The 21138-nt window shown below is 35.9% G+C and overlaps 1 protein-coding gene and 1 non-coding gene across 2 annotated transcripts; both read right to left on the bottom strand.

Moving 5' to 3' along the window:
• Nucleotides 1-209: 209 nt before the first annotated feature.
• Nucleotides 210-20703, bottom strand: PRP40A (pre-mRNA-processing protein 40A). The gene is made up of 29 exons (XM_059603754.2): nt 20532-20703; nt 17774-17836; nt 16991-17056; nt 16564-16896; nt 16273-16470; nt 15224-15288; nt 14963-15032; nt 12658-12710; nt 12490-12547; nt 12007-12383; nt 11827-11899; nt 11426-11524; nt 11230-11298; nt 11070-11147; nt 10793-10879; nt 10636-10670; nt 10406-10511; nt 7560-7640; nt 7385-7477; nt 7267-7320; nt 7077-7193; nt 6843-6941; nt 5421-5468; nt 5259-5351; nt 3213-3320; nt 3043-3107; nt 2804-2906; nt 702-1394; nt 210-612 (listed from the first exon to the last, which is right to left on the bottom strand). The coding sequence occupies exons 2-29, from the start codon at nt 17804-17806 to the stop codon at nt 475-477; spliced, it is 3492 nt and encodes a 1163-aa protein (XP_059459737.2). The 5' UTR covers nt 17807-17836; nt 20532-20703; the 3' UTR covers nt 210-474.
• LOC132191177 (small nucleolar RNA snoR111) lies at nt 18905-19030 on the bottom strand. Its single transcript, XR_009441207.1, has one exon. It is a non-coding gene; the product is annotated as a small nucleolar RNA snoR111 (small nucleolar RNA).
• Nucleotides 20704-21138: the final 435 nt, after the last annotated feature.

Below are 21138 nucleotides of genomic sequence, written 5' to 3'. Positions count from 1 at the left end.
ATCCACCTTGAGAAAAATCTTTCTGAAAACAAAATGAATAAAATGGAGGTTTTGCTTTTAATTGCGCTCGATATATCATATCACCAACCAATCAATCCATTCCTCCCGTGAATCAACGGCCAGAAAATGTGATGTTTATGTTTATGGTAGAGTGATAATTTAGAGAACTAAAAATAAAGTCAATGTTGCACAAAGAAGGCACCAAGACGTTTCATCCAACCAAATTCCTTTAATCATGTAGATTATCACTCTTCGAAAGGATCATTTTTATATGAAAAACATATCCACCTGCATCATCTAATATCCCCAACCTAATATATGAACAAACTCTTTCTACAGATTATGAATGACACAATATACTTGAATCCTACTTCAACAGTGCAAAATAATTTATCGAGGGAGTGTTAAAGCACTGCATGCATATCACCAGAGCTTAACTAGTGAAGGTAAGGAATCTCTCACTAATGAGACAAGCTATTGGATTTCCCCATCCTCACCAAGCTCGCCATCTTCAAGTTCCTCATATCCACCATTTCTACGGGAACCATCCCGGTGATCTCTCTTGTGTCTTTTATGCCGGTTTTCACCGTCTGATTCGGGTGAGTATGCATGCTGTGAAGAAACATCAGGAAAAGTAAAAACCTTTTGCAGTCATTGTATATAGCGTACCAAATATAATATCAAAAAGTAGATTCACATACCTTTCTTGATTTTTTGCGGTCACTGCCATGTCTACGTGATTTTTTAGACTCTTCTTTCTCATCCTTATCAGAACTTATGTCATGTCTGCGTGATCGTTTAGGCTCTTCTTTCTCATCCTTATCAGAACTTATTTCATGTCTGCGTGATCGTTTAGGCTCTTCTTTCTCATCCTTATCAGAACTTATTTCATGTCTCCGTGATCGTTTAGGCTCTTCTTTCTCCTCCTTATCAGAACTTATTTCATGTCTACGTGATCGTTTAGGCTCTTCTTTCTCCTCCTTATCAGAACTTATTTCATGTCTACGTGATCGTTTAGACTCTTCTTTCTCCTCCTTATCAGAACTTATTTCATGTCTACGTGATCGTTTAGAGTCTTTAGACTCTTCTTTCTCATCCTTATCAGAACTTATGTCATGTCTACGCGATCGTTTAGACTCCTCTTTCTCATCCTTATCAGAATTTATGTCATCTGTGGCACTTTGATGCCTCTTCCGGTGTTTCCGATCTCTGTCTTTCTCTCTTTTCTTATCCTCTTTATAGCCATGACTGTCGGTCACATCTACATTTTCACCATCTGTTTCATCCTTCTTAGATCGTTCCTTTCCCTTTTCTCTTTCACGTTCCCGATCTTTCTCCTTTCTATCTTTTTCCTTTCGCCTCTCTTTTTCCTCTCTCTCTTTCTCTTTTTTGGCCTGCAAAGAATTAAAGTAAGTGCTGCAAATCACCACAAATAGATATTTTTTAATATCATTTACACCTCTAGGAAACCTTCAAATAAAATGCCTCAAGATCCAGACAGAAGCTCAGATTCCCAGACACTTTAGAGTAAAAGGTAAACAGGATGCTTAACCTTTTTATTTATCTATAAAAGCATATTTGATATAAAACAAACACAGATGCTCGGCATTTTCACAAGAAACAGAACTTAAAGCAAGAAATGAGAGTAATGAAAGAAACAGAAACCCACCAAACATGTACAACCGCATCGTAATAATTTTTTTGTAACAACTCATAAGTAATTCTCTCAAATTAGGCACTAGACAGACAAAGAGACATTAATCAACACTTTTCACATATTACAAAGCTTATATTCAGGAGCAACAGATAATATTAGTCAATCTGGTCAGTTCGGAGGTTTCATCAACATGATAAACACAGGTGTAAAATGACAATTTTATAAGGTCATTAACTTAGTACATGGACGCCTTGAATTATTTTTTGTATTACTCTTGTATACTTTATGCGCATTAGGAAGACTCACAAATTCTTCGGTAAGTTTTTGGCCGAAGGGGAGGAAAAAGGGGGAGACTTAAACTAGTGACCTCTACTTCATGAAGAGTGATCCACAGCCAATTGAGATACCCCTTAGGTGGCACACAAATTCTGCGCTCTTCTTACAAAATTTACTACCTATCCAAAAAATACATGGACACCTGAAAGCTATAATGATAAACAAGAGATTCAATTTCACCAAATGGATTACACAACTCACGTCTATATCAGCTTCAAAAATTCTATCAAGGGTACCTACTCAAGAACAATAACTTTTGTCAGAACTGCTTGAAAAGAGAACTAAGCACCGAGTTACACATTGCAGAGATGCTCCATAGCAGGCAATATTTAGAGCATGTTTGGGATTGCGTTGGGAAGTAGAACTTTTAAAGTCAAAAAGAGCTCTTTAGAAAAAAAGTTTCAATTTTAAGCTTTTTCTCAAAAGTGTGTTTTGAACATTTTTAGAATAAAAAAGTCAAAGAAATACTTTTGGAATTTTTTATCAAACATGCCAGCTTTTTGTTTGGAACAACTTTCTAAGTATTAAAAGTACTTTTTACCCTTCCTAACACAATCTCAAACAAGTTCTTAGTATTATCACACGTGCAGAAATAGCATTAGACAAGGGTATCTTAGGGAACTAATTCTGAGTCCTACTTAAATCTTTGGAAAAAAAAAAAACAGATCGTATTAGACATTCCAATCATCTTCTTTCAAAAGCAAACATTCATTCCAAAGAAAAAAAAAAATTAAAACATATATTTGTGTGCATGACCTCAGTCCTAAAAGCCATATCCAGAAAAGTAATAAGATGACAGGACTTGCGTACCTTCTCCTCCTCACGCTTGCGCTCCTTCTCTTTAGCCTTTTCCTGTAATTGTGCAATGTATGCCTCAAAAACCTCCCTCCTAAAGCTCTCCTCCCCAATTGATCTGAACAAGGAGCAAGATCAAAGGAAGTCCAAAAATACAGGAAGATATAATACAGCTAGCATAAGGATAAATATATTTTTATTGAATGCAAAACATGTTCTTGAGAGAGAGGGGGGGTGGGGTGTGTTTGCAGTACCTATATTCTTGGCTCTCTTCAAAAAGTGGTTTACAATCCTCCCAATTAGAAGATATAGTAATTTCCTATAAAGTTGTACGGCAATAAGAAGTTAGATAGAAGCAATCTACTTAGTCTAGCAATGCAAAATCGAAATATATGTGTCCCACTTAACAATTGTCTCATTATACCTTGAATGTGTACAGTAGTTTAGTTAAGTCATCGGCAAGACGTTGACGCTTTCTAGCTTCCTTCTCCTCCTTCTCCTTGGTTCTCTCTAATAGCTCCTCAAACACAAACTTCAAAGAAGTACAGTATGATTAAAATATTTAATTTAACACATTGTACAGACAAACCTTATACACATTATATATCATGCATACTTAGTAACCACAGTGAGGATTCAACTTCAAAAGATAACAATAGCAAGGTTTTTTTGGCTGTTCAACAGAACAATCAAAAAGCCTCTCCACCTCGGTCACTCCCACTCCCACAAGGGATGGACTTAATGTTGCTTATCACAAATACAGCAGAGCAATAAAGGCCACATGTAAAAGCATTAATGACAAAAGCGTAGCAAAACAGCAGATTCTCAGTGATGAAATATGACAACCACTGGTATCAAGAAGTACAGTTCAAACTTAGCTCTTACACATACCCAAGTAACGTATCCATCAGTTCCTTTAAACCATGAAGAGGAGAGATTTTGGGAGAGAACAAATCAGTACACCAATATTCACTATAAATACCCACTTCACTTTTTGCAGTACCTAACCTAAAGTTTTTGTTCCTACACAAGCAGGATTTGCATTCGAATCAGGGGGACAACAGCTCAGAGGCTCGCAGAAGATAGATTCCTCCCATTAATGCAAGTGAAGAACTCGGCAACAAAAAGTCATCCATAGGGTTACTAAATGTCCTAAGAATAAGGTTGTTAGGAGGGGGGAGGGGGAATTTAGCAACAAGTAGCCCTAAGTTTCGTAGCTAGCATAACGTTGCATGGTCTCCTGCATTTATAATTCTTTTTTTTTATGAATAATAATAATGTTATTGAAAGAAAAGGGCAAAGAACTCGTACACAAAGAGTATACAAGAGAGCCAAAAACCCTTAATAAAACCACTTATCAGAAGGATATAATTGCATGTCTTTGTCAGGGATCAGTTCATGTCACCAAAATAGGTCCATGTCTTATGAAACAAAGAAGTTAAAAGCTTGTTGAAGAAGTTATATTTATGCCTCACATGAAGAGCACCAGATGATTTAAGCACCATGGTTGTAACATGAGACAATATCTTTGAGCTTGCATTAATGCCTCAAAAGCCTCTTAATAAAAAGAATTGCCTGTTTTCAAATAACTTTAACTGAATCTAAGCCGGAAAGTTGGAGAGACAAGGTCAGCATATCCTTTAAACATTGATTAGAGACCATTGCTTATCAGAAAACAGTCAAAAAGACTATTCGTTTGACAAAAGTGATACCCGTCCTCAACTTATTCAGGGTTTCATGGGTTATACCTTGCAACATCCTAGAGCTACTTCATTGTTGAAAGGTACAGAGGCAGAGACATCCCAAAGGGACCATCTGGAACGTTATTGCTGCTTTCATAATGTTGAGCATTTGGAGAAAAGGAATCAGCATATTTACTAGGACTGCAAGTCCAACATACTTTCTTTAAAATCATCTTTTATGAGATTCTTTTGGATTGGGTTGTACATATTCCTAACTTCTCTTCTTCGGATCTGGTAGAACTAGTTAATTTTTTAAATTGTAGAAGCCTATAGGATGTTGGCTCACTTGTATACTTTTCATGTAAGAGGGATTTGCCCTTTTGTTTAACAAAATTATTATTCATAAAAAAATAATAATAATAATTATAAAAATAAAATAAAAAATAAAAAAATAAAAAGTGATTCTTGTCAATTTAGATGCAAGCATGCCTAGCTTCTGATTAGATGAGTAAAAAGAAAAATTATAAGCTTTCTCAAAGGAGTGATGTCCATCAGGGAAAAAAAATTCAAACTCAAGAAGGATATCATTTTCAGAGAACTAGAATCCTACTCAAACATGAATTTATTTCATTCGGCATCAACCCATTAAATGACAATGAGCTGAAGTGGAATTGAACCATAGATCTAAATTGAACATATTTCTACATATTCTGATTTTTCAGACACGATAAATGTCACAAAAACAGGTCAATAACACTTTATTTTTCCTTTTTCTTTTTTTAAGGTACCTTTAAGTTGATATCTGATATTGGTGCGGAACCAAGATCGTCAAGAATAGCTGCCTTAAAGTCTTCAAACGCCCAGGTCGACACCAAGGCAAACTGCGAAAAAAAAATTGAAATTAAAAAAATGTCGAGGGAAGATACAACAACAACTTCATAATATCCTACCTTCCCCAACTTCACTGCATCCTTGATGTGAGTTTTGTCATCATGATACTGTCAACAAGCAAATGATCGATGTTAGAAATATTTAACAATAAGCATTGCAACTTCCCATTACCTCAGGCAAATCATCAAATACAGAACCAAATGCTACATAAGTTACTGAAAAACAAATCCAAGGGATCAAGTATATTCCCTTTTTGATTCTTTTAAGAATGCATTTAATTACATTATTTGAATTCACCATTTAAATTAGGCCGGCATTTCAACACAGTGAAGTTTCAAGGAGCTGCCTTAAACCTACATCAAGATAAATTAATAAACTAAAGCTAATCGACAATAGAACAAGAAGCATGAATGATCTTATTTCCTGAAGATGTGATCAAAAGGAAAAGATTTTGGCAATAGGTTGAGTTTTGTGCCATTCGTTTTATTTGTTGTTATCGTGTTTGTCATCATAATTATTACTAGAACTGCTGCTACTAGAACTACTATCACCACCAATGGAATACATGCAAAGAAAACCAACAATTACATAAAGATGTTGATAAGCTTAAATTGCATACATTACATAGTTCAATGTAAACTTTAGATCTAGCACCAAAGAAATCATCTTGTTCAGGCAGAACAAAACAACAGCATGTGCAACTTTGATCAGATGCTAATGCATTGATCAAGTCAGGGCAGAAAAGTCTTGTATCATAAGAAAACTATGTTAATTAAAAAGAGAAAAAAAACAAAGAACAAAGTAGAATAATTACACATCAGGCATGATAACTTTCTTTTAATATGGGCTTATCCCATTGCATAACACTAGTGTACTTCAGGTGGTCTACTTTAGTTGTAACTTGACACTTTATAATAATATTTTATTATTAATTTTTTAGAAAACAATTACCAGACAACATAAAATAGGATTACACATGTCTAGAGGAAGTTTAGCAAGTTATCATCCTAAAAGTAACATTTTAACTCAAGAAAGCTGTTCATTTTTCAAATTCAAGGAGAGTGTAACCTCGTGTTCCAATCCAGAATTTCTTTTTTTTTTGATAAGTAATAAACAGTTTTCAAATAAACTCTTTTAAGTAATAGTCCTATATCTCAAAGTCACATGAGGCTTCTCAACAAAAACCTCATCTCTGAAAAAAAAAAAAAGAAAAAAGAACCAAAATTGAATGAGTGAAGAAATGAGAAAAAGTTAAAGATGTAATTCCCATCTTCCAATCATCAAGGTTTTAGCACATATCAATGAAATCGAAAAATCCCCATACGTATACAATTAATACATTGCCAACTGCAATAATTGGAGATATTCTATTTGGCCACTTTTATCATGCAAACCTCCAAATATTTATGGTTATATATTTTTCTTTTCCAACCAAGAGAAAGGGTAAATAAGACATTCAAAAATTAAAAGTGAAAATTTACCCGTTTCTCTAATTCTTCAGCGATGTCCTCAAACAAATCCTTCGGTGAGGAACCAGAGATGTTTGATGCAACAGCTTGATATTGAGGTGAATCCTTAACCTAAATACAAAGAAGAAAAAAAACTAAACAAAAGAACCAATTTGTAATCCAGAAGCAGTTCCTATTCACCCAATTTTTTGTATTTAAGCAATCTTCTTTACATTTGTTTCACAAAAATTGGACCAGATAAGGCACCTTTAGGCAATAATCACGCCAGTGAGTTTTAGCCGTGAGAATGCCAGCAGCAACATGTCCCTCCATAAGCTTACGAAACTCATCACGGTTCTTCCGCTCAGCTCGCCTCAATTGCTCCTTATATGTGAACACAAATGAAAATGAGAATATATATTAGAAGAAAATTAGTAATCACAAAGATAGATTCTACCTTCTGTATCTTTTTTTGCTCCTCTTCTTCCTTCTCCAGGTCGCGTATATAGTCCTGCCACAACCAATGTCAACATATAGTTCCAGAAAATATGATAAAACACAAATAAGGCGAATACCTGGAAAATGAGCAAACGTTCCAATTTTTCAAGACGTGAACATCTTTCATCATCTTCTAAGCGATCTTGAACTTTTCTCCAGTGCGTATTCGCCTACATTAAGAGACAAATAAAGTCTAAAGAATATACAATCAAAGTAATTTTTTTTCTATATGCCACATTTTTCAAGATGTACCTTAATAAAGTCGCAGGATTCCAAATATTTCCTGTATTCTGATATATTCAACCTATGATCCTCAGCAGCCTTTTCCTTTTCCTGCAGTCGCCAGTCACACATCAACCCATAAACAGAAGGTAGGGTCCGACTATCCACATGATAAGGGAATGACACAAAAATGCTGACAAATATAGTCTTAAAAAATGCTAAAAGAGATAGTTTGTTCATGATTAGTAAGTCAAGCGGAAAAAAGAAGAAAAAAAAAACAGATAAACCGTGTGATGCAAAAGAATAACACTAGCAACTGAGGTAGCCATCTATTACTGTAAATCCATGCCTGCCTGCTTTTTGTCTAATTGTGACTCAGCAATAAAGAAAAGGAACCGCTACAAATCACAAGGTAGTTAACCATGCCTTCATCATAAGGGCATAGATAACAAGTTTAGCTAAAGCGTCTTTCTCAATCTATACCACCCAGCAATTATGTATATTTTCCTGTCTTACTTATCAAAAAAATGTATATTTTCCTGTCTTTATAATTGTGTATATTTTTTATCTATGTAACTGCATTATGCAAAATCTTTTGAGGTCCTATTTCATATCTTTTTGAACCAGAATTAATGATTTTAACTTGCACATTAAAGTTTTTTTTTAAAAAAAAGTACCTTCATCAAGTTGTCAAAGGAACATCAATGCTAATTTAACTGCTTCCAAACTCAAATTTTGATTCATTATCAGTCCCCAAGTAAAATAAGACTGAACCAGTTAACAACATCACAACCTGAAAGTATGTACGCCATGGGATATCCATTACCTATGCATTTTTTTTCCGATAACGAGGAACCTTCCAAGGCAAGGCCACTTCATATACTCACCCATGTTAGGTAAATCTCGGACTTGTGTAAAGCGCCCCCTCCAAGCGGATCGGGCTGGGCCCAAGGAATTGTTTGCACTCAAGAGAATTCAAACCTTAAACTTGATGGAAACGCCACCAAGACTAAAGGCTTTACCACTTGAGCCAACCCTTAGAGGCTACCTATGCTTTGGAAAACATCATAAGATATTTTACTAATGCGCACACAATAGTTTGCTTCTCATTCAATTTTTCATAGTTTATGCACCCTACAAAATAAAACAAGACTTCCTGGATGTCCAAGCAGAGTTCTTGTCTGGTATAGCAAGGAAAATTTTAAGATATGACTGGCAAGATGGGAAAGACAATGAGGATAGACACCGGAACAAAGCTCTAATAAGCTATAAAAGCCCTCCCAGAGTTAGCAACTAATGTTTTAATCCGAACAGAACTCTAGATGTCAAATCCCCATATGTTTATGTTTGGGAAAGTCAGCCTTTTAACCACTATGTTGTCACAAAAAGGAGCAAAACCAAGGATAAACAAACATATCAATCTCACTGTCACTGATATTAAAAATCAGATCTTAAGATCCAAAAAGAACCAAACAAACAATATAAGATGGAAGGAACACCTTCATTGACTTAGAAAAACCAGAGTCCCTGAAGTGTATTTGATTGCTAATACAAGAGAAGAAATATTATTGGCCTATAAAAAAAGGGTTTGAATACGTGAAAATACAAGTTTGATGGAGCAGAGGAACATGGAGCTAAAGCCAAAGAGAGAGAGCACAAGAGAACAAAAGTATTTCTCCATATGTCTCCAATTGTAACGACCCAGAGAAAAGCGCTAGCCACATCTGCGCTATCACCTCAAAAGGACTAGTCGATTTAGAGCTTCCCTAGAATTTCTTATAAAGTCTAGTTTCACCTAGTAACTAAGCAATGTATGACTTAGCACTCATGACTATCTTTATAAACTATCTACTCACGTGGGTTACTCATCATCTTCCCAATATGGGACCGAGATGTTACAAACTCCTCCTTAAACTCATGTCGTCCTCGTCAGAGCCACGTCACGCAGTGCTCCAGTACCACATGACTTGGTGTTATTAAATGGCTTTAATACCATTTGTAACGATCAAAGAAAAGCGCTAACCAAATTTGCACTATCACCCTAAAAGAACCAGTCAATTTTGAGCTTCCCTGAAATTCTTTACAAAGCCCAATTTCATCTAGTAACTAGACAATATAGGACTTAATACTCATAACTATCTTTATAAACCGCCCAATCTATGTGAGTTATTCATCATCTTCCCAATATGGGATCCGAGTGTTACACCAATCCCTAGAGAAGTCTTCCTCCAAAAGCATGTTCTTTTGGAAAACTTCCATCATCTATGAAAAACAAATTAACAAATACTATTTTTGCTAACAAATAAATAGGATAATATCGTGAGATAAACAAGAAGCAACCACGGGAAAGAAAACTATTTAAGGTTTGCTTGTAATAATCTAATTCATTGACTAGCAAGCATATGTAAAAGAAATATATTCAGAAATCCAACAGAGTAAGAACAATGATGAGGAAACAAAGACTACTTGCCCATTCATGAAACTTCAACATAATTCACATAAGATTGTTCCCCTTCCTCTTTAACAACATGGACACTACTTTTTTTTTTCTTTTTTTTTTTTGATAAATAAGTGATTCATTGAAAAGTGCAGAGAGGCGCAATCCTAGTACACAGGAAGTATACAAAGAAAGGCTCCACTAAAGGCAAAAAGAGGAACATAAATATAAAAATTGAGACATGGTGGAAATCTTAGGCACACTCCAAGCATTGGTCCAATGGAACAATGTTTGAATAAGCAACTTTTTGAGCTCTTCCATTGACCTTTCTTGATCTTCAAAACAACATGGACACTACTTATGAATAAATATCCAGAATTAAATATGGGAGCCCCCATTCACACTTATTACATGAGCAAATGAAATGGCAGTTTCTTACCTTTCTTTCAAGTTCCACCATGTAGCTTTCAAAAAGATCCTCCCGGTCTCTAGTTCTTTCAACAGCCTTGAATCTTTCATCATTTTCAAACATACTAACAGCTTTGCTGACCAGGACAAAAGCTTATGTCAGAAAATCGTAAATATTTTGCTTGCTACCTAGGATCAAAATCTACAGCATATAAGGCAACACAAAGTCAAAAATTCTGTAGCACAGGGAAAGGCATGAACCTCCATCTGGTAGATGACGTGAGTTCCTTGGACTCCTGAAAAAACATCATATTGAAAGAAAAAAAAATATATATTAGGGCGGGAAAAATGCATCATATCAATCAGCTATAGGTAAAGAAATGGCAAAAAGAGCCATTATGAAATTCACACAACATACCTCCAACATCTTTGTGAATTCTTCCCGAGCTTTAATCTGCTTCATGCGCCTCTCCTCAGCTTCCAGTTTCTTCCTTTGACCTAAGTACTGAAAATAACGGATATAACCAATTTTGTGTCACAAAAAGATGGAAAATTATGCAATGCATACATAGAAAATTATGAAGCAGGTAAAGCTTGAATATTCAGGCTGAATTGACTTCAAAAACAATTCCATTTATGCAAACCAAAAAAAAATCCCAGCAAAGCCATTCATATAAGTTGCACACAAGGCTTACCTCATTGAATGCTTGCTTCCGCTCACCAAGTGTTTTCAGAGCCCCATATCTTTTGTCATTAATTATCTCCCTCATTGCCTGTGTTAGTAGTCAACATCATTGAGATGCATTTACAAACAGATGAGAAATGGTGAAAATAGGAAAGGTACAGCTAAGCTACCTGTTCCCAAGTCCAATCAGACTGCACATTAACAGATTCCAGCAGAGCTTTGAATGCATTTTTTGCCTCCTAAATACAAAAGCACATAAAAATAAGTCAATAGAGACAAAAGATGATGGTGCCGAGCCCATGATGATGACATGCTTCACAATTCTCAACAATAAATTCTATAAGACGTAAAAATATAGGTTAATACCAGCTTACTGGCATACACCAAAGGTTCATCCTCAAGTGGTTTCTCCTCTAAAGGAGTCACATTAACTTTTCCAGCAACCGCCATTCCTTTTTTGGCTTCCTGCCAGGGACACCACAGAAACATGTCATGAAAACAAATCAAGTATTTGTTCTTGTGCCTACTTTTGACAAGGTGGTAAACGTGTTCTCCAAATGGGTGCCCAAAAGTGATCTGGTTTTGAACGGCAACTTGAGCTAGATGTTGTTATGAGCTTATTTTAGATGAGAAGCACTTGAAGGAAAAGGAAATCCTGTGCTTTTCTCCAGAATATGCAACCAGCACGCAGGGCAATCTTGGCCATGATTGAAAATACAAGCACAATTGAAGACTTTCAGAAAGATCTGCTGAAAAATAAGCCATACCTCAATATCCTGCACAGAAGCTCCATCTATAGAACCTTGAAATTCTTGAGATGCTAGGTTTTCTAAATGACTCCTGTAATAATTTAAGGATACAAAGCAGCATTCAAACCAAACCCCTTTCCACATCAATAAAAACAATCAAGACAACTTCAAAATTTAAGCAACAAAATAAGTATATACATTGGTGCTGGGTTGGCATTCATTGAAATGTCAGGAACTCCAGTACTTCCTGAAAAAGCTCTAGGTGGAGTAGCAGCAGCTACTGCATGATGATGAATACTAACTGCACTAGTTGATACAGTAGATTGTGCACCAGAAATGGTTGGTGATCCAGAAACCAAAACAGGGGAAGGATTAGAAACTGCAACAACAGGTGTCACTGGAACTGGGCTCAAAGCAACCCCAGGTAATGTCGAAGGAGTGCTGGAGCCAGCTGAGGCAGTGGCCACAGCTGTTTCAACTGAGGAGACAGCAACAACATCTGAAGCATGTGAACTCCCACTTGTTTCTGGTTGTGTTCCCTGGCTAGCTGCTTTTTGAGCCTGTTCACGAGCCAACTAGAAGCAAGCATCTCAAAGTTAGAACCCTACACACACACACACAACCCCCCCTCCCCCCTTTCAAAAACAAAAAACAAAAAAAGGTAACAAACTTATGACAAACCTTCAATTCCTCCGGAATTGTCCATTTAGAGTCCTTTGTAACCTTGTTGTAGTAATACCTGCAAACGCCACTCCAATTATATCTCACAAGATGATGCATTAAAAAGGTACTCAACAACACTAATTACTCTAAAATGAAGTTAGCCAGAAAAGGAAGGATATAACGCACTTTCTTCCCTCCGCAGAAGTGTATTCCTTCCAAACAGTCGATGCATCAGCCTTCTGTTACAACAACAATAATAATCGAGTGAGCAGATGAAACTAATAAGAGTAGATTATTCAAGAAACAATACAGAAATGTTTTTACAACCCACAAAAAAAGGGGAAGGGAGGCCGGGTGGGGGGAACAAGTTAACCTGAAGATAAATTAACACATGCTAAGGCAGGAAAAGAAGGAACGCATTTAATAAAAGCAATTAAGAAGAACAGAAGACTTACCTGCACGCTTAGGTATTGTTCACAATAGATACATTTTTATACAAATTATATAAAACAAAGAATTAAAAGGCAAAGGACATCAAGCTAAAATTCTTGCTTTTTTGTAAATGACATGCATGCCCCCTATAGCAGCAAATGCAAATAAATATACGAAACAAAAACCAAGCAAATTAAAAAATCCACATTAAAATGAAGCAGCAACTAAAAATGGAATATGTAATGGATAAATCAAAAAGGTGCAGCGTGGCCCTAATTTCAGCAATGATCACCACATATTTTGTCTATCCAATAATAACTCAAAAGCACCCCCAACACCAACCATGACTGGCACCAAAAATAAAGTTCTGTGTCACATTACATCAAAGAAATCCAGAAGGCATAAGGCATTCAGAAATGGTTGCACTAGATTAACCTAACCAATTCTGAAGGCAACCCCACCAAACCAAAAATATTATCAGATGGCCTACTATGGCCAAAATAAACGAGTAAAATCCCTTAAGGAGCCATGTATGAAACACTAATAGCAAAAATCACACAACGGCACAATGTAGCCAGATGAGTGCTTTAAACATAAACAATAATAAAACATGTACAAGGGATTGAAGCAAGAATGGAACTCAGAATTTAATGTGAACCCTTATGGCCTCAAATTTTGAACGCATCTACAAGTTTCTGGCCATATGCCAATGTTCAGCTACAAAAGAAGAGCCATGATGAAACCATAATAAAAAGGCAAATTAGTCAGCAAGTTTCTACTATTCTGCCAACATTCAATGATCTCTATCAACCCATAATACAAGATGAAACCATCCCATAAATTTTCCAAAAAAATCACTTGCCCATGATAAAGTTCTCCCGAAGAAAACTTTTTGCCCATTTGTAGCTAATCAAAGATGTTGCTATATTTGACAAGCAACCCATTCTTTCAGGTGGGTTAAAACATAAGGTTCCCCTTTAATGTTATATAGGAGCTTATTAGTATTTTATAGTAACCATTAGGTTTTGAACATTTTCAGCGCTCTTTGCCCCTCTCAGGAGAAAAAAAAAAAAAAAACACAAGAGTAGGCAAATCAATTGCTCTGTGTCAACAAAAAATTACAATCAACTCCATCACAAAGAAATCTAGAAAGCCTAAATAGAGAAAATAAAAACCATAAATAGGGGGATACAAATAAAATCCACAAACAATTTAAAATTGGAGCAAGTGCCATTGACCCAGCATTTCATACCTCCAAAATCAGTAGCACCTAAGTGTACCTGTTAAAATACCCTTTAAAAACCAGACACCAAACAAGTCATAAACAACAAAAGAAAGCATGCAGAAATGTTACAAAGTAGGACAAAAACCATAAAAGATGGATAAATAATTGTTTCAAAATATCACAGAATCATGGGCAGCATATACTGTTATTTTTTGAAGCATACAAACAAGACGTGTGAATGACATTTATCTAAAATACAATTGCACAATAAGAGAGAAAATGACAATTTTTTTTTTAAAATAAAAAAAGAGGAAAAAAAATCTCAAAACATTTGAAAAAACAAAACAACACAAAAGCAGACTATAGTAGCAAACTATTGTCACAATAGATGTGAAGTTGATTCGTCATCCTACAACACCACTGACGAGAAAGGAGGAAGAAGGGGAAGGGGGAGGAAACAAATACTTTTTGACATTGGTCAAATACATCCAACCACCAATACTGGATTAAAATCGTCCCTACATGATAAACAAGATATAAATAACAAATGGTTGCCTGCCTTGAGAAAGTGAAACGCCGCCTTCATAGTGAGCATATAGAGCAGTCGTTAAATTTCTCCAAACTTGCCATGACATCTACAAACCAGTGGAAGCACATGCAAATAAAAGGAGAATTCGCATAAAACAAATATGATTAATCTGGCAACAATTGTCAGCATCCATAAAGAGAACGTAATATATGGGAATACCAGAACATTTCAATGGCATGTTTAACAGAGAACAGGAGATGACAATCTAAACATAACAATAGCTACCAATCAGAAATATTAATCACCTCGATTGGGGTCATCAATTCCGGTGGCTTCTCCCAACTAGATTGTTTTGTCCTCTTGTTGTAATAATATCTGGTAAAATGTATGAATCAGTCAAGGTGAGCAGCTAAGAAAAGAACACAGAATGCAGTCAACCATTTCAGTGTTAAACCAGATCAATCAAAATGATGAACTATTTTTGGATAAAGCATAAGCCAACATCTTAGATAAATTGCAGGAGATAAGCATAAAAAACAAGGTATGCAGCCCTAACAGGAAATTACCTTCTCCCATCAGTAGATGTATGCTCTTGCCAATCAGATGCCTGTTGACTAGGAACATTTCCTGCCTGCAATTCCAAAATTAGAAATTCCAAAACCAAAATTAGTCAGGTTTCACAAAACAGAAGCAAATAATTTTTTTTATATAAGTAATCAAAATATCATTAAAAGCGCAACCCAAGTACACAGGAAGTATACAAGAGAAACACCTAAATAGGAGTAGAAAAAAGTACAAGAAAATCATTAAAACTAATCACCAAGGGAGCAAGAAGGCTTAAAAAATTTATTAATTCGCGCGATTATCAGAAGCCTAAACTTCAAGTTTCTTATGTTACTGCTGAATTTCCCATAAGGTTACTTCAAAATATCAGTCATCTACCATTCAAGGCTTGCAACTGAACTTCCCTTAAAGTAATAACCTTACCTCCCAGATTACCTGCCCTCCAATATATTACATTTTTGTTCAAATTACTTGACATATTTTACTAAGCTTATGTTCAGAAAAAAGGAGTAAAGGGGCTCAATTGACTTGTTTTTTATTTTTTTATAAGTCAGTAATGCTGATGATATAACACCAAGGGAGATCAATGACATTGAAATTAAAACGTCACAATGTAGATGGTGAAAAAATCAGTAACCTATTCAAGATAGCAAGTAAACCTAGTCTACAAAAACTTAACTTGACTAAAATAAAGAGCCTCAGATGAAATTGACAGTTTGATTTACCATAAGGATGCCAGCATGAGATTTCAAAACAACAAATAAAATGAAAAGAAAAAACTTTGTAGCAAGTAAGACTCTTATACATGAAATGTTGCCTCCAAAACAATATGATATTAAAATGTATTAAATATTGAGAAATATCATATACTAGTTTGCAGCCAAGAATATATTTTTTCAAGCATCTTAAAAAGAATATCACATCATAAACGTGTTAAGTAGAAACATCAAAAAGAAAAGCATGAAGAAAAGACATGACCATGGTAATTTTTGTAATGAAGTGATTAGAATGAATCAAAAATGAATAAAAAATAACAACAAAAAAAAATTACAGAATCTGTAGAAGAAATGACTGAAGGTTGTTGCCCAGTCTGATGTACTGGTGGAATGGGCGCTACACTTTGATTTCCAGAGGACATCCATGGTTGCCCCGCAACAGGTACAGCGTGTGCATGCATTTGAGACATTGGCTGGAATTGGGAGGATATACTCATACTATTTTGTTGCAGGCCAAAAGAAGTCGGTGCAAACTGAAGAAGGCAGAACAACGTAATTAAGTGCAAAAGATAGGCTACAAAATCAAGCAAATCACATAGAGAAGGAAAATGTTGGTGAGATCTTACAGTATATGATGAAGAGATAGGTATCCCCGAGCCAGCTAAGCCAGGCATATGATTAGTTAAAGGGGGGGCACTTTGTTGAGACTGCAATGGAACAGATGCATGTGGCCTGTTTGTCTGAACATAAGACATTTGTACAGCCTGGGATGGTGGCGTAGTATGCCCAGGCTGATTTGGCCTTGAAGGTAACTGCTGAATTGGTTGAGAAAACTGCAGTTGCTGGCTTTGACTCACAGGCATCCCAACATTTGAAGGATAACCCTGCCCTACAGGCCGAAACTGTGGAGATACTGATGGAACAAATTGCTGTCCTGGCTGTGTTGGAACTGGCCGAAACTGCAGAGGAAGAAATTTCCCATGAAACGGTAATTCAAAATTCATATAAAAGAACAATGATATAAGTCACTAAATATGGACACAACAAAATTACCTGCATAGATAAAGATGAACCAAAACTTTGAGGACCCAAGGATACAGCTGCAGGAGGCCGAAGTGGCTAATCCACAGAAATCGACACCAGGAGGAAAAATATTAAAAAAACAAGTTATAAACATCATGTTGCATGGCATAAGATTTAAAGGAAATGCGAGTGTGAGGTAAATTTAGAATTTTTTTAAAATCCATAATCATTTAAAAACGATTAAGCAATTGAGCAAACAAAAACTAAAGAAGAGGTGTATAAAAATGTTTACAAATGATTTGACCAACGATGATCTCAAGAAAAAGTGAAAGCATCACGTCCTTATTACATCTAAAAAGGTAGGAATTAAATTTTTCATGATCTGAGAGAGCCTAACAAAATTGACTGAGATATCCAGATACTCGGTCAAAGTGACCACATTTCAACCTTCTTCAATGAAACCTTTGCTAGAGCAACTTGTTTGAGATTTAAATGAACTCACTACAGCTTAGTTAACTGGCGTAGTCATCGATTTATAACCACACCATCGTTTATATGACTATACTCCATACATAATTTTGAGCAAACAAAGTTCAGATTATGAGTTATAAAGCCAAAAGTTAGCAGTTTGCTACATACATAATATGACTATACTCCATACATAATTTTGAGCAAACAAAGTTCAGATTATGAGTTATAAAGCCAAAAGTTAGCAGTTTGCTACATACATAATATGACTATACTCCATACATAATTTTGAGCAAACAAAGTTCAGATTATGAGTTATAAAGCCAAAAGTTAGCAGTTTGCTACCTGTGAACCAGAGGACTGGGAATTATTGGCCATTTCAGCTCATAAGCAAGCCTCCTCAAACAGCTGTAAAAAACCACTAAGTCATGAGAAATAACATCTTATCAAAGATCAATAAGATACAGAGCTACATCCCCACAAAAAGGAAAAGCAATGTGCATCCATCTGTTCCTAAGTAGTCAAGTTAGCTGGTCAGATGATTGACTCAAGAGCTGTGTAGCAGCAATTCAGACAAGTCTGCACCTATCACACATTGGTATCAAACTAACTAAGCAGACTTACACAGCACATGTTTGCATTATTTCTCTTAATATTTCATGCCAGTCTTCATATCTACTAATAGGTTTCAATGTTCTCAACCATATGAAGAAATGAATGCAAAAACAAAACAAAACAAAACAAGAAAAGAATATTAAATCTTTATAGTTGTAACCCATCAATAGGAATATTTGTTATGCTCACTTGAAACCCACCATAATAGAGGAAGGAACATATTTTCAGCTCAGCTCAACTTAAACATCTTAATTTCAACTACTAACAGTCTAAGCATAGAATTCTCCATTCAATCTTATCAAAAGCCATATTTTCCATTATTCCCTTGCAATCATGTCATCTCTCTATTCTCTCCGGTTTATTCAAGTTATTTTTTTCTTTTTTTGATAAGTAATAAACCAATCTCATTGAAAATACACAGGAAGTATACAAAATGAACCTCCTAACTAGAAAGAGCAAAACGAACATGGGATTCACTATAGCTAATCAACAAAGGAGACACAAACGCTGCCGTCCAAAGATATAATGTTTCGTAAAACAAAGATAAAATTTCCCCCAGCATCCTTTTCCTGTCCTCAAAGTTTCTATCACTCCATTCCCTCCATAAACACCAAAAGAGGCACATAGGCACCACTTTCCACACCGCAGCAGCCCTTAGCCTGCTAGAGGACCACCAAAAGTCAAACAAATAACAACATGTCTAGGCATAACCCAAGACAACCCAAAACAACTGAAAAGAGCATTCCAAATGGCGGAAGCCACATTGCAGTGAAGAAGACTTATTCAAGTTAATTCAGTCAAGTCCTATAGGATAAGTTTTCTTTTTTTTTGATAAGTAAAAGAAAAGAAATGAAATAACAAATGTGGACGAGCAACAATCAAATCGCCAATACAATATGACGACTGAAACGATATCTCGGCCGTTGATTTTGTTATACCTCGCTGTTCTTCTAAACACACAGACACAAACCGTCTCCGATTATCTTGAACAGAACAGAGGCTTTGATTGAAACAAAACAAAAAGAAAAACCCTAAAATATGAATGGTTTATCAGACAAATCCAAGAATGATATAACACCAAGTCTTAAACCCTACCCCTATTTACCAATTCGCTCAAGAAGATGAAGGGAAGCGCCGAACCTTAGGATAAGTTCTCTAACTAGTGTTAGAAAGGTCTATGGGGTTATTTTATTATATAGTTTGAGATTTACACCTTTTTTTTATTTTTTAACTCTCTCTCGTGTGCACCATTGCCACCTGTACTTATTTCAATAACAGAAGCACAAAACATGTATAAATTTGAAAGAAAAAAAAATTAAATCAGTCTGTTCAGATGTGCACTTTCACCAAATACCAGGAAAATAAAATTTCATACCAATTTGGTAAGGTAACTAATCCCAACATAAAAGTGCAAGGAAAACCCATTGCAGAAAGTTAACTCCTACACCTTCAATCAACTACACTATCATTGTCACTATAACTAATGTTGTGAGTGCACTTATATGTGTTATGTCCCACATTGAGAAAGTATAAAGAAAAAGAGTAGTCAATATATCTAAGTGGATCCAAGCCCATTAGCTTTGGCTTTTGGGCTAGAGAGGTGTCTAAATATGTATATTAATGTACTCTTGTTTGACTCTCTTGGTTTCTCTCTCCCTAACAATTGGTATTAGAGTCATGGTTAGCTTTCACTACTGATACAAGTGTCTTGCTTTGAAGCGTTTGGTTCGACTCGAATAAAAAGAGTAGTGGCTCTTGAAGTACATGTGACATTCTTGTGTAATTAACTCACACACGAGGGGGAGTTGGGGCAATGTGGATGGGACTCATAAGTGAGGGAAAGATTTGTTGCGAGTATTGTGTCCCACGTTGATAAAGTACAAAGAAAAAGAGTAATTAAGTGGTATCCAAATATATATTAATGTCCTCTTGTTTGACTTCATTGGTGTCTCTCTCCCTAAAAAGTAGCCTCCTCCCACCATAGCTAATTTCTTGCCCCCCATTTCCTTGCACCACATTTTTAACTCCAAAAATGGAATTTTCAGAGTTGAGGAACTCTTGACAAATTGCTTTTGTCTCCTTAGACCCCATATAAAATGGTAAGATCCTTGGGAAAAGTCACTTTAACTTCTAGCATGAGAATGTAATTTGCAATCCACGGAAACAAGGTTTATGGCAGCTGGGAATGATTATCTGAAGCTGCCTAATCTGTCTAAGCTTATGTATTTACGAAGGTTCCGCCCCCCCCCCCCCCCCAACAAAAAAAAAAATTTAAAATCTAGTTCCGCCCCAAACAAGAAAATCAATCACAATTTCTCAAATCGTTTTCAATTTCATTAGAAATTGTAGCCACACATCTAGTTTCAATTTTTCTTTTCCTATCTTTTATCCTCTAATTTTCCAGCAACCAAACAAATAAACAAATTGACAATACAAATATAGTCGATATAAGAAAAGGAGAACAGAACCAAAAAAAAAGTAAGCATACAGCTGTGGCAGAGGAGGATATGCAGTGTGCGATAAAGTTCTGAACGAGCGCTTGTCGACGGCGAAGAAGAGAACGCCTTGGATCTCTCACTGTCGGCTTCTCAGATGCTAGGGTTTAAGATAGTTGCAGAATAGAGAGGGGGATTGGGAAAATTGGAAAAAAAATAAAGCAGTCCAAGAGAGAGTTTATCGTACTCTTCAAACTTACCGTTTTCCAAAATTTACGTGCGATGCGACCGTGAGTCCGTGTCTCGTCACTCAATGTTAAGCGCTGCCGTTTCGGGGCTTCGTTTTATTTGAGAGGGTTCCTTTTGTTACCCAACCCGTACTCGACCCGCCCCAATCCGTTCTTTTATCTTGGTGAAAAATGTGATTATTAGGGGTGTCAATGCGGGCGGTTTCGCTAATCGCTAACCGTTATAACCGCTAACCGCTTAACCGCTTAACTGCATTAACCACTAACCGCTATAACCGCCTAGCGGTTAGCGGTTATTAGGTCTACTCACCGTAACCGCTAACCGCATTTTTATATAATATATTTTTATAATTATAATTATAAAAATATTTATACATATAACATAATCACTTTATCATTAAATCACAATTTT

Source organism: Corylus avellana, chromosome 9 (genome assembly GCF_965113065.1).
Source record: "Corylus avellana chromosome 9, dhCorAvel1.hap1.2, whole genome shotgun sequence".
NCBI lineage: Eukaryota > Viridiplantae > Streptophyta > Magnoliopsida > Fagales > Betulaceae > Corylus > Corylus avellana.
This window is presented reverse-complemented; position numbering and strand designations above follow the sequence as displayed.

What these genes read in the sequence shown, in the direction of transcription:
- PRP40A (XM_059603754.2), bottom strand. Translation starts at nt 17,806, where the DNA reads ATGGCCAATAATTCCCAGTCCTCTGGTTCACAG. An exon ending in AGCAAAAAAAGATACAGAAG is followed by an intron (nt 7,194 to 7,266) that starts GTAGAATCTATC and finishes TTCACATATAAG; the next exon opens with GAGCAATTGAGGCGAGCTGA. An exon ending in TATCAGATATCAACTTAAAG is followed by an intron (nt 3,321 to 5,258) that starts GTACCTTAAAAA and finishes ACTTCTTTGAAG; the next exon opens with TTTGTGTTTGAGGAGCTATT.